The sequence below is a fragment of the Lagopus muta genome, chromosome 5 (assembly GCF_023343835.1).
Source record: "Lagopus muta isolate bLagMut1 chromosome 5, bLagMut1 primary, whole genome shotgun sequence".
NCBI lineage: Eukaryota > Metazoa > Chordata > Aves > Galliformes > Phasianidae > Lagopus > Lagopus muta.
Window position 1 is genome coordinate 31,170,383 of NC_064437.1, and position 11,944 is coordinate 31,182,326.

Here is an 11,944-nt window from a genome sequence, read left to right on the forward strand (position 1 = left end):
GTTTAGCCCTGTTCTCCTGGGAGGAAAGTTCCACCAGAGGCACATGTACCCTTTTCCTTATGTTCCCACCACAGAGTAAACCACAGAGCTCACAGCTTCCTGTCCCTATGGTCTCTTTAAACTGTGACATTCAGTAAATGGTCCACAAAGGAAAAAAAAAATGGAATCACAGGCTGTTGGTATGGCATTTATCCAAGAAGCTAAGGATTTGTAATTGCTTCTTTTCCCTCCCTCCTCACCAGAAGGAATAAAGGATAAAAGAGGCTTTGAAAAATCCTTGCAAATATGAGCAGGGAGCAATTTCTACAGATTTCTTTGGGAGTTTTAAAATGCCTCATTCTGTTTAAAAACAGCTGATTAGTTCACCTTGCTCCTCAGCCTGCAGAGAGAGCTGCCCCAGGCTGACAGATCTGGTGACAACGGGCACTGCAGGTGCTGGGGTGGAGGGACAGAGGGCAGCAGGAAAGTGTGGCTGGAGGAAAGGCAGATGACGGACAAGATGGAGAAAAGTCCTGGCTGCAGGGCTGGGCTGAGAGGAACAGCAGATGGAAGGCAGGGATGGAGCAAGTGGGATGCAATGAGATGGGATGTCAGGCCTGTGCCATCACCAGAGCTGCATCAGAAAGACATGGAACTGTTGGAGTGGATCCAGAGCAAGCCACAAGGACAGAGGGCTGGAGCACCTCTGCTAAGGAGACGGGCCTAGAGCTGGGGTATTCAGTTGAAGAGAAAGCATGGAAGAGACCTTAGAGTGACCTTCTAGTATCTAAAGGGGCTATAGGAATGCTGGGGAGGAGCTCTCTGTCAGGGGAGGTAGAATCACATCACAAAACTGGAGGATAACCTAAGATGGCATGGACCCCCGGGCATTATTGAATGCAACTCTGGGCTCCGCACAGCACCACCCAAACCCTACATCTGAGAGCAGCACTCCAGCACTCCCTGAGCTCCAGCACTCAGGGTTGTGCCCACTGCCCCGCACAGCCCATTCCACCCCACCGCCCTCTGCCACAGAGCCTTTCCCTCACCCCCAGCTGCCCTCCCCTGACAGCTCCATGCTGTTCCCTCGGCCAGTTGCCGTCACACAGAGCAGAGCTCAGCGCTGCCCCTGTGCTCCCTGTGAGGAGCTGCAGCCACCACAAGGCCTCCCTTCGGCTCCTCTACTCTGGGCCAGACAGACCCAGGGACCCCAGATGCTCCTCACACCTCCTGCCCCCCAGATCCTTCCCCATCTCTGGAGCCCTTCTTTGCATGCTGTGAAACACTCATGTTAAGATTCATCTCCCAGGGGAAAAATGGATCAGCAAAGGAATTGCGACCTGAAAGCACCAAATCCATCCATTTTCCTTCAGAGGCAGGAGCTGAAGATAACCTCACGCTGGAGAGAAACCCTGCTGTGCACAGCACACGGGGCAGGAGAGCCACTGAGAGCAGCTGAGCAGGTGCTCAGCTACGTGATGGTGATGGCGCTGCACAGCTATTCTCCTTTCACTGTTTATTTCAGCTGGCCTAGTTTAGATTCCTAGTTTGGTGTTGAGGAATGAGTTTGCAGACCTGCAGCCCTCAGCAGCTGCTAACTCTGCTGCTGGTGCTCTGCAGGGTGTATGTATACATGTGCACGATGGGGCGTACCTGCATGACCCACACCACTCCCCCATGCAACCACACGACATGCGTGGCTGCACCACACCCAGGGGCAAAGTGCGGGGCAAGGGCTATGCACAGGCAGAGGCACCATGGGTCCCTGTGGTGTAGCTGTGCTGCTGGGTGCAGCTCTCCTGCTGCTAGCCCCCAAAGGCACCCAGGTGAGCCCACAGCTCTCTGTGGCCCAGGGCTGGGCACAGAGCTGACCCTCACCTTGTCCTTCTCTGCTGCAGGCTCTTGGTGGTCTCAGACAGGATGTGGATGCGGAGCAGAATCTGGCGAAGGAGATGTAAGAGGGGCTACAGCCACACTGCCTGCACCACTGCGTGCTGCATTGTGGCTGGGATTGGGCTGGGGAAAGCAGTGGGCAAACATCAGTGGGCAGCCTGGTCTAGTGGCTGGCAACCCTGCACATAGCAGGGGGGTTGAAACTAGATGATCATTATGGTCCTTTTCAATTCAGGCTGTTTATGATTCTATGATTCTATGATTAGGCACTTTAAGGGGATGTATTATCCTTGCTGCTTTGAATTCCTAACAGTTAAGGGGCTTCCTGCTCATGCATTTCCCCTCACATCACTCAAATCCTCTAAGCTGCATGGCCCTGGTTTTGCTTCACCTTGCTTCAAAGCTGCTATTGCTTCCCTTGCAGCAATGCTGCCATCGTGCCTGTGCCACTCGTGAGATAAGCACCCAAAGAGCCCACTAATTCATGTTTTAAATCCAAATGGACCCACTCAGCCCTCAGCAGGCACGGACAACATGGGGTCAGCTTTCAACACTTGCTGCCCCACGGGCCACCTCTGCTCTCTTACAGCATCCAGGCCACACAGGAGGCAGAGGAAGCCAAGCTTGCCAAAGACACTGCCTCACGGCCTCTGTTCCCTCCAGACCCTGCTCGGGTCCAGGTGGGGCCAGAGCAGGACCGCGACCATCTCTACCACCCTTCAGTCAAGGTTGAGGTGGAGCCTGAACTCCAGTCCTGCAGAGAGCGCCTGGTTCTATCAGCAGAAGTGGAAAATGGCCCCTCAGAGGATCGTGACCACCTCTACCACAGCTGAATGAGGCTCCAGCCCTGCCCTCCCCGTGGGCCCCCAGTAAACCTCTCCTTGTTGAGCAGCCTGGTGGATGCCTGGTTTCTGACAGGAATAGGCCAGGGGGCTCGGCCTGTCACCCCAGCCCCAGGTCAGCCCATGGGAAGGGCTCCCAGCCATTTCCAGTGCTTCTCAGTTTGGGAACTCCCAACAAAAATGTTGATGCACCGGCAGCACCAGGAAAGCCTTTTAATAGCAATAACAAGCAAAACCCTGCTGAGGATCTTGCCCAGTGTGGGCATCAGTCAGTGTCGGGTGCTGGCTCCCTCTGCAGTGCCGACAGACCCGTCCTTCATTTTGAGGCACATGGCTGGTGAAGGGCAGCAAAGGGGAACAAGTGTCTGCTGGTTCTGCAGCTCAACTGTCAGTGAAGTTGGCTTTGCGCTTCTCCACAAATGCAGTCATCCCTTCCTTGCGATCGTCCTGGTGGCAGAGAATGGGTTGGGGTGTTCCACAGCCTCACCCTTCCTGTGTTTCCAGGGCCAGCCCTGTACTCACGGTGGCAAAAGTGGCATAGAAAAGGCGCTTCTCTGTCCTGTTGCCCTCTGTCAGTGTTGTTTCGAACGCTGGAGATGGGGACAAGGAGATGGAGAAAAGATGGGGATGAGGAGATGGGACACGATGAGAGACGAGGAGATGGGAACACCATTCAGCCCCCTAAAACCCTGAGTTCACCCCATCCCTGACGCCCATACCAGCATTGACGGACTCCTTGGCCATAGCTACCACCAGTTTGGAGTTGGTAGCGATCTTCTCAGCGCAGCCAATGGCCGCATCCAGCAGCTTCTCCGTGGGGAAGACTTTGCTGACCAGACCTGGGGACAAGCAGGGAGGTGGTGGGGGAAGTCCTCATTGTGTCCCCAGCCTCACCCACACCCCTACCTGCCGCTTTGGCCTCCGCCGCCGAGATCCGCTCCCCAGTCAGCACCATCTCCATGGCCAGCGACTTGCCCACCGCCCTGGTCAGCCTCTGCGTTCCGCCGGCGCCTGGGGGTGGGGCGGTGGGCATGGCAGCAGGCACGCGGCTGTCACCAACCCGCCCGGGACACACAGCCTCCACGCTCACCTGGGATCGTCCCCAGCAGGATCTCGGGCTGCCCAAACTGCGCCTTCTCCCCGGCATAGATGATGTCGCACATCATGGCCAGTTCGCAGCCGCCGCCCAGCTGCAAGCACAGTGAGGCTATGGAATATGGGCAGCACGGACGTGGGACACGGGGACACAGAAGGGGCACTCACAGCGAAGCCATTAACGGCGGCAATGGTGGGCTTGCGGACAGTGGCCACCCGATCCCAGCCAGCCAGAAAGCCGCCACTATAGCACTCCTGGAAGGTTTTGTTCTGCATCTCTTTAATGTCAGCGCCGGCTGCAAGGGGGACCGCCTATGCTGTACCCAAAGGGCTGCGTTGGGATCCCCAGAGGAGGGGGGTGGGACCACAGGGTGTCGGGGCCGTACCCGCAAAGGCCTTTTCACTGCCGGTGATGACAATAGCTCCCACCTGCCCGTCGGCCTCGAAGGCGTCCAGCGCATGCCCCAGCTCCTCCATCAGCCCCGCACAGAGCGCGTTGAGCGCCTCGGGCCGCTGCAGCCGGATCAGCCCCACGCTGCCGCCCGCCCCGGCCTTCTGCACCTGCAGGAAGCGGAACGGGGGCCCTGCGCGGCCAGGTGACCGCGCGCCATTATGGGGCGATCTTCACCCAGGTGGGCGGTGGGCTCCGCGCTCCGTGGGGGTGGCTCCCGGTGCCCCTCGCCCGGTGCCGGTGTCCCGAGCACGGCCTAAGCCCACTGCCCGCCCCTGGCTCCAGGTGCCCTTTCTTCCCCCGACCCCGCAGCGCTCCCCTCCCAGCGCCCGCTGCCGCCGACCCTTCGCTCACCGTCGCTGTACCCCCGCCCCGCCACGAGGGGGCGGAGTGCCGCCAGGAGAGCGCGGCGCCGCGCGGCACCGGCGCAGACACCGGCACCGGGGCGGAGAAGGGCGCGCAGCGAGGCCGCCATTTCGCTGCGAGGCGCGGAGCTGCGCGGCCACGCCCCCGCCGTCCTGCAGCCTCGCTCCGCCCCGCGCCCATTGGTCGGCGCTGCCGCTGCCCGCAGCGCGCCTGTGCCATTGGCCGACGAGGGCCCCGCAGCTCCCCACGCGTGTCCGCTCTTCACGTCTCCCGAGGGCGCGCGGCGCGGCCCCGTGGCCACCGCCCGACGCCGAGAGGAGCGGAGCGGGTGGCAGCCCCGGGGCCGGCGAGCGCGGAGGGGAGGTGCCCACGCGGGACGTGGGAGCGGAAGGCGTCGGGGATCGCTGCGCGGATGCGCGGCCCCCGCGCGGAGAGGTGCGTACGGCCGTGCGTTGGCCATGCACGGGTGCGTCGGAGCTCGAGCCCATGGCTGCAGGAGGTCGTGCGGATGTGCAGCGCGTGCAGGGGGACACCGCGCGTGTGGTCGGGCACTCCGGGTGCAAGTGCACGTGCAGGGCTGGTGACAGCACAGCGGCTCACACGTGTCTGTGCAGCCCGTGTGTCAGCGCGTGTGGCAAGCATGTTGATGTGTGTGACACACACATGTCATCCATGTGTCAGTGTATGTAATACATATATTGGTGCATGCAACATATTTGTGCAATCCATGTGTTATGCAAGATATGTAATGCATGTGTTGGCATATATTGCAGACACTTGCAAACCATGTGCTTGTGCACCCCAGGTTCCAGTAACACACATTTTGGTGCAAATGACGTGTAATCCACATGTCATGCAATTGACATGCATGTTGTGAATGTGGCATGCATGTGTAATCCCTGTGTTGGTGCATGTGGCACACACACAACACATGCACATGCAGGCTGCAACCAGGGCTGCATGCACGCACCATGCATCCCACGCATAGATGCATGTGCAAGGCATAGGGAGACTTCATGGCTGCCTGCATGCCTGTATAGCCCGTGTTGATTCGTGCGATGTCTGCAGCCCATGCACGATGTGACTGCACTCACACACCACATATGGGTGCGCTGTAAGCCACGGTGCATGCATGATCCTGGCACGTGCAGTGCTTATAGAGCTTCAGTGGGTGCATGCACAGGACCAGGGCTGGTGCACACAGACGCATCGCGCATGCACATAGTGAGGTGAGCACCTGCCCACAGCAGAGCCCTCCCTGTGTGCAGGTCAGCAGGATGAGGCAGTGTGTGGCCTGCTGCTGGGTGCTGCTACTGCTTGCTGCCACCTTCTGCCAACCGGCCGCCGCCAAGGGCGGGCGTGGGGGCTCCAGGGGGGCTGCACGCGGCATGGCGCGGGGGGCTGCCCGCAGCCGGCACAGGGGCCTGCCACGCTATGGCGGGGCCCTGCGTGTGGCTGCGGCAGCAGCAGCTGGGGCAGCAGCTGGAGCCGCACTGCACCAGGCCCAGGCAGAGACGGAGTACCACGAAGGCAATGGGACAGCCTGGACATCGCTGGCACCAGAACAGGTGGAATGGGGCTGGGCCGTGCCATGGCTCTGTCCGCTCGCTGCCATCCTGCACCACTGATGGCATCCACTGGGACCACTGGGTTCCTAAAGCGATCCCACAGCAATGTGGAAATAAAGCTGGGTGACACCACGTGTGGCTGGACACGGCCCAAGCAAGGACCGGGTGCAGGTACGGGGATAGCTGTAACACCCTGCACTGAGGCCTCTGCGGTTTTACTTGGGGCTACAGGTGGCACCTGCACGGTTTGGGCTTCCCCGGAGGCTGTGCCTCCCCCTTCCCTTTCCCACCAGTCCCAGTGGGGAGGATGCAGCCATCACGAGGTGACCCATCTAGGAACAAAGCAGCTTTAATCACACCATGCCGCCACCTGGAGCTGGGGGAGATGTGGCATGCCCTGCTCTACTCCAGGACCCTCAGTCCAATGTCAGTCTACCCAGGCGCCCGGCACGGAAGGCCCGCAGGAACTCATAGGCAGCAGCTGAGTAGTTGAGCATCATCATGTTGACATTCCCTGCAGAATGGACAGAGAGGGTTGCCACAATCCTCAGCAGAGCCCACAGCCCACTGATCCCCAAACCCCATGCTCACCTGTGCCTGTCAGCACCTTCACCTTCTGCGTCTTGCCCAGGGTGACCGCCACGTACTTCAGCACATGCCTGATGTTGTCACTGGCCTCGGGCAGTCCATAGCGCTCCATGTATCTGCAGAGAGGATGCGGCACCCACCCACACCTCGGGGTGCCCCAGCCATGCCCTGCTCCCCACTCACCCAAACTGCTGCTGCTGGTTCAGTACGTACAGCAGGTAGTCAGCCATGATGTCCTCACCCACTAAATGGTCACGGATGGCTCCTGCCAGAGGGAAGCCCCCAGCCTTGTCAGCTTTCTCCACACAGCCTGCCCCAGGCTTCCCTGCTCCATGGCCCCATACCACACAATGCCAGCTTCATCCCCGTCTCCACATCGGCCAACTTTGGGGGCAGCACACCTGGCGTGTCCACCAGGTACATCAGGGGAGTCTCGCACACCTGCGGTCCCACCACCAAGACCACAGGCTCAGCGAGGGCTCTTAGCCAAGGCCTCACTGCAAAGTGATGAGGCGCTTCATGGGAGAAAGTCTGCACCCTGCAGCCGCACCCACAGGGGGAGATGGTACCTGGATCCGGGTCAGCACCGCCTTGGTGACACCTGGCTCACCACCCACTGCTGTGGCTCTTCCTTTGGGGAAAAGGAGAGAGAGAGGGTGGTGCATGATGCTGGAGCAGCAACCTCCCAATGCTATGGAAACTTGGGTGTACCCTTTTTGAGGTGCAACCTCCTCAAAGAGTTGATAAGCGATGACTTGCCTACATTGGGCACGCCGATCACCATGATGCTGTACTCGATACTCTGAAAGCAAGGAGGACACGTGCAGGTGCTGTGCTCCACCAAAGGACATACCCAGGCTGCAGCCTCCCTGCCCCTACTCACCTCAGCCCGGTGGTAGCGTGGGCTGCTGCTGACTAGCTTGGCAACCAGGGGCACAATCTGCGGGAAGTGGGGAGGATGCTCTCACCGCAGCCTCAGGGCCAACTGAGGACACAGCAGCAGCACAGTACCTTCTTGACATTGCCATCCCGCTGACAATCAGTGAAGACAACATGCGAACATCCCTGCTGCCTCAGTTGCTCCAGGACTCTCTGTGGGGACAGGAGCTCACTAGTATTGTCCTACTGAAGCCCTGCGGGGTCCCAGCCCACTCTCTGCCTCCAGCACTCACTGACTGCTGGTGTGGGTCAGCCAGGTCCATCTTGTTCAGCACCAGAAGATGTGGGCGGATGCCCAGCACCTCCTGCAGCACAGGATTACGGCCTGACAGTGGGATGTGTGGCTGCTAAGGAGAACAACTGTGGTATGAGGGAAAACAGGAGAGTGGGGGGCTGGTGTGGCATGTGGGATGAAGAGGCTTGGAACTAGGTAACAGCACAGATGCAGGGCTTAAAGGGGCGCTGAAGCAACTGCGTGCTGGAGCAGATCACAGAGAAAAGAGGGGCATGGGGGCTGGTTTGGGGGGTTATGGGGCTGAGAGCAAACTACCTCATGGACAGATGAATATGGGTACAGGGACCAAAAGGGAGTGAATGAATGACTATGTGCAGAGGCAGACGTAGGGGAAAACATGGTCAGAGACCGGTATGGGACCTTATAGAAAACAGGAGGCACCATTTTGGGGGTTGCGGGGCCGGTGCATCTCAGGGGGATTTCGGAACTTAGACCGTGGTACCCGGAGGGCGGTACGGCACGGAGACAGCGCGTGCTGGAGAAAGCAGGGAGCTGGGAGGCAGTCTGAATGCCGTGCGGGGGGCCGGTGCCGCTCGAGCGGCTTAGGAACTGGAAGCACTTGGCAGTAGGGCACAGCGCAGGACTCGGCGTCTAAGGATATACGAGCGTCGTGCACCTCGACGAGGCAGTCGGCACGCCGCAGGGAGGCCCGCATCTGCCGCAGTCCTGCAACACAACGCCCGCTGAGCGGAGCGGCCGGAGGCACCGACGGGAAGGGCCCCCCCCCGCCGCTACCGGGCTCTCACCTTTGGCCATGTGCCCGGGGAACCATGAGGCCGCATCGCGGCTGCCGAAATCGAAGCGGGTGCGGAACCCGCCCGACTCCGAGCACGGCCCCGAGGCGGCGGCGGCGCGCAGCAGTCCCACCCAGCTCCTCATGACACTTCCGGTGAGTCACTTCCGGCCGTCACTTCCGCCGTGAGAAGCGGAAGGAGGAAGCGGAGTGGCGCTGGGAGGTGAGTGTGGGGATGCGGTCATGGCGGGGGGCGTGGCCCGACCCAGCCGTGACACAGCGCTCTTTCAGCGTCATGGCGGAGCCGCGGCCCAGCGGGGAGCCTCGGAGCTCAGCGGCGGGTCCGGGCCCAGCGCCCGCCGCGCCCACCGCGGCTCCGCAGCCTCCTTCGCAGCCTACTTCGCAGCCGCCTGCCGCCCCTCAGCCCCCCCCGGACGCCGCCCCGCAGCCAGGCCCCGCGACGGCCCCGCTGGAGGACACGCGCTTCATGATCGCCGGCACCAACTGGTACTGACGGTCCGCGGACGACGAGCGGCCGGCGGGCAATAAACCAGGCGGAACTCTGTGGGGAAGGAACCTTTATTACGATCGGGCCGCGGCCCGCGGGAGCTGGTTGAGGCGTTCGGCCTCCCGCCAACCGGACAGCAGCGCGCCGTGCGTGGTGGAATAGAAGGAGCGGTGCGTGGCCTCCCCCGCGAACAGCACCTGCAGCGGCTACGGGGCGGGGGTCAGGGCCGGGGGCAGCATCAGGCCCACCCGCGGCTACACATGCCCACAGCTTGCCTGAGGCCATCCCTGACGCCGGCCCATTGAGTGGGTGCCTGAGGCCTTGGGGAAATGCCCCATGCCTGGAGGGCGCTGGGATGCATTCTGCGGGCCACACCTCCCCAGTTTAAGAGATGAGGTGTTCCCCACCCTGTCCCACCATTCCACACCAAAGGACCCAAGTGACCCCTCACAGAGCTCTGCTCCTCGGGCACATGCTACTGCACACCCCATTGCACACTGGAGCTGTCCCAAGTCCCACGCTATTATTACCCTCCATGCCCTTACCCTTGGGTCAGATGCGTCCTCGGGCAGTGGCTGTGCCAGTATGTCTATGTCTTCTCCAGAGCTTCCGACAGCCACGTAGCTGTAGGAGCCACGTGTGTAGGGAGTGCTGTGCCAGCAGGAGCGCAGCATACTGCAGGGTGTGGGCAGGTGCGGGTTGCCTGTGGGCCATGGGGCACATCTCAGGCAGGGTCGGACAGAGCCCCCAGCCTGCTGGGCCTCTTCCTGCATATGGAGGTGTTGGGGAGGTGGAGGATCAGGTACCTGTCAGTGTGCGTAGGACCTGGGTCATGGTGCTGAGAACCTCAGCGTCGCTCAGTGTTTCCATGTACTCTGACTCCTTGCCGGCGATGAAGCCACAGAGGACGTGCCCAACCCTGGTGGGGAGAAGGAGCACCCGATGGGAGGTGGGGACTGAGTTGCACAGCCTGAAGCCCTACCTGCTCCAGACTGCATCGCCTTGAAAGACCCCCAAACCAGCACTGCGTAGGGCCAAAGTGCCGGGCCACCTACTGCTCTGGTGGCTGCAGGACCACAAAGCCAACAAGCTTCTTGAACCAGTTGGCCTTCATGTCGGTACTGGGCTCAGCAAGAGGTGACTCATCCTCCCACACTACTTCCAGCAGCTGCTGCTCGGGCTCCCAGAAGGGCTGCTCAAATTCCAGGAAGATCTTGTTGTTGGTGCCAAAGCCTAGGCGGCGAATAGCCTCTGCCTTCCTCTGAGGCAGGGGAGGCTGGAAAAAGTCCTGATGCCGTTCCTTGAGGAAACCTACAGAGAGAAGGTGGGGTGGCTTCCTTCCACTGCAACCAGGCCACTTGCCCCAGGGGCTCAGTGGAGTGATGCAGTGGTTGGGCAGGGCCCCTCAAGCCTCACCCAGTGGGACGGTGACAATAACATGGTCAGTGAGAAAAGAGTCACCATCCTCGCACTCCACCCGGACAGGGAAGTCCCTGTCTGTGTCCCCCTCCTCACGGAAGGACCCCTGCCACTGGATAGTCCTCACTGGTTTGTTGAGCAGGACGGTGCCCTCTGGCAGGGTCTCCAGCATGCGCTCAGGCAGGCTGCTGTAGCCACTGTAGGAGAGGATAGGACCAGGGACACCTTCCTTCACTGCCACGTACCCCTGCACAGGGTGTTCCCGGTGCTCCTGCTCACCCTGGGAAGGTGCAATCCAGGCCAGGCAGCGAGGTGTACTCCCCAAAGGACCCCAAGGCCACCATGTCCATGCTGTGGGTGCCACTGATGCAGCACTCCAGCTTGAGGCAGGCACTGAGGATGGCCAGCCGCAGCTGCTTGTCATCCTTGTCCTCATCCCAGGCGGAGGCCAGCCGGGTGATCTCTGCCCGCAGGTACTGCCCCACGCTGTTGGCTGGTAGCTCCGACACGCCTGCGAGGGCCTGGGCTGTGCCCAGCAGCTCGCTGAAGAGGCTGCGGGTGCTGCTCACCAGCTCGGGGCTCAGCACCTTCCCTGAGCTACCGTAGGTGATGACAGGCAGCAGCGGGTGTCCCTTGGCCTCCACCCGCTGGTTCTCCTCCTCGGTGGCCCCGGGGCCCAGCAGGCCGTAGCCGGAAGCCAGGCGGAAGACGGGGTTCCCTTCCGAAGGCCCGTGGATCCAGTGAGCGCCCAGCTCTGCCAGCCCGGAGGCTGTGGGAGGAAGGCGGCGTCATCCCGGGGCCGCTGCCACCCCCGCGCCCCGCGCCCCGCGCCCTCCGCTCCCTACCGAAGGGGAGGCTGCAGACGCGGCCACCAACGCGGCCTCCCGCCTCCAGCAGCCGCACGCCGCCCGTGCCCTGCAGCCGCTGCGCCGCCCCCAGCGCCGCCATCCCCGCGCCCACCACCAGCACCTGCCGCCCGCCGCCGCCGCGCTCCATGGCGTCCGCCCGCCTCCGGGGCCGCCCCGGATCTCGTGGGGCCGCGCTGCTGTTGAACCTTCACCCCAGGACTGAGCTGCTGTTTAACCCTCGCGTTAGCACTGAGCTCTGACAATGCACAAAAAATCCCCTTCAAGTTCTTATTTCTGTTGTGTTTTGTGGGGGGGGTTTTTTGGGTGGAGGGTGGTGATGGGGAGGGAGCACCGTGTTTTTGCACGTTTTTCAGCAGGGTGGGAACTTGCAGAGCACCACTGCACAGTGGAGAAGCCATG

The 11,944-nt window shown here is 61.3% G+C and overlaps 4 protein-coding genes and 1 long non-coding RNA gene across 5 annotated transcripts; 2 read left to right on the top strand and 3 right to left on the bottom strand.

Annotated features, from left to right (window-relative positions):
- The first annotated feature begins 1,714 nt into the window (after positions 1–1,714).
- LOC125693793 (proline-rich acidic protein 1-like) lies at positions 1,715–2,760 on the top strand. Its single transcript, XM_048946135.1, has 3 exons — positions 1,715–1,805; positions 1,878–1,933; positions 2,462–2,760. Exons 1-3 carry the CDS (start codon positions 1,737–1,739, stop codon positions 2,703–2,705), a joined length of 369 nt encoding a protein of 122 aa, XP_048802092.1. The 5' UTR covers positions 1,715–1,736; the 3' UTR covers positions 2,706–2,760.
- Positions 2,761–2,911: 151 nt separating this feature from the next.
- ECHS1 (enoyl-CoA hydratase, short chain 1) lies at positions 2,912–4,735 on the bottom strand. Its single transcript, XM_048946133.1, has 8 exons — positions 4,615–4,735; positions 4,196–4,393; positions 3,978–4,105; positions 3,805–3,904; positions 3,621–3,725; positions 3,434–3,553; positions 3,237–3,304; positions 2,912–3,161 (listed from the first exon to the last, which is right to left on the bottom strand). The coding sequence occupies exons 1-8, from the start codon at positions 4,733–4,735 to the stop codon at positions 3,096–3,098; spliced, it is 906 nt and encodes a 301-aa protein (XP_048802090.1). The 3' UTR covers positions 2,912–3,095.
- A 1,790-nt stretch (positions 4,736–6,525) lies between these two features.
- MTG1 (mitochondrial ribosome associated GTPase 1) lies at positions 6,526–9,047 on the bottom strand. The gene is made up of 11 exons (XM_048946136.1): positions 8,763–9,047; positions 8,618–8,682; positions 7,955–8,059; positions 7,794–7,874; positions 7,666–7,722; positions 7,494–7,584; positions 7,352–7,413; positions 7,127–7,223; positions 6,966–7,047; positions 6,786–6,898; positions 6,526–6,708 (listed from the first exon to the last, which is right to left on the bottom strand). The coding sequence occupies exons 1-11, from the start codon at positions 8,893–8,895 to the stop codon at positions 6,611–6,613; spliced, it is 984 nt and encodes a 327-aa protein (XP_048802093.1). The 5' UTR covers positions 8,896–9,047; the 3' UTR covers positions 6,526–6,610.
- LOC125693795 (uncharacterized) lies at positions 8,860–9,314 on the top strand. Its single transcript, XR_007377249.1, has 2 exons — positions 8,860–8,972; positions 9,041–9,314. It is a non-coding gene; the product is annotated as an uncharacterized LOC125693795 (long non-coding RNA).
- A 161-nt stretch (positions 9,315–9,475) lies between these two features.
- On the bottom strand, positions 9,476–11,687 carry PAOX (polyamine oxidase). The gene is given in 8 exon segments (XM_048946132.1): positions 9,476–9,660; positions 9,663–9,718; positions 9,720–9,960; positions 10,064–10,176; positions 10,313–10,568; positions 10,674–10,873; positions 10,956–11,445; positions 11,522–11,687. Coding segments are annotated over 8 exon segments (1,656 nt in total). The 5' UTR covers positions 11,673–11,687; the 3' UTR covers positions 9,476–9,511.
- Between the last annotated feature and the right edge of the window lie 257 nt (positions 11,688–11,944).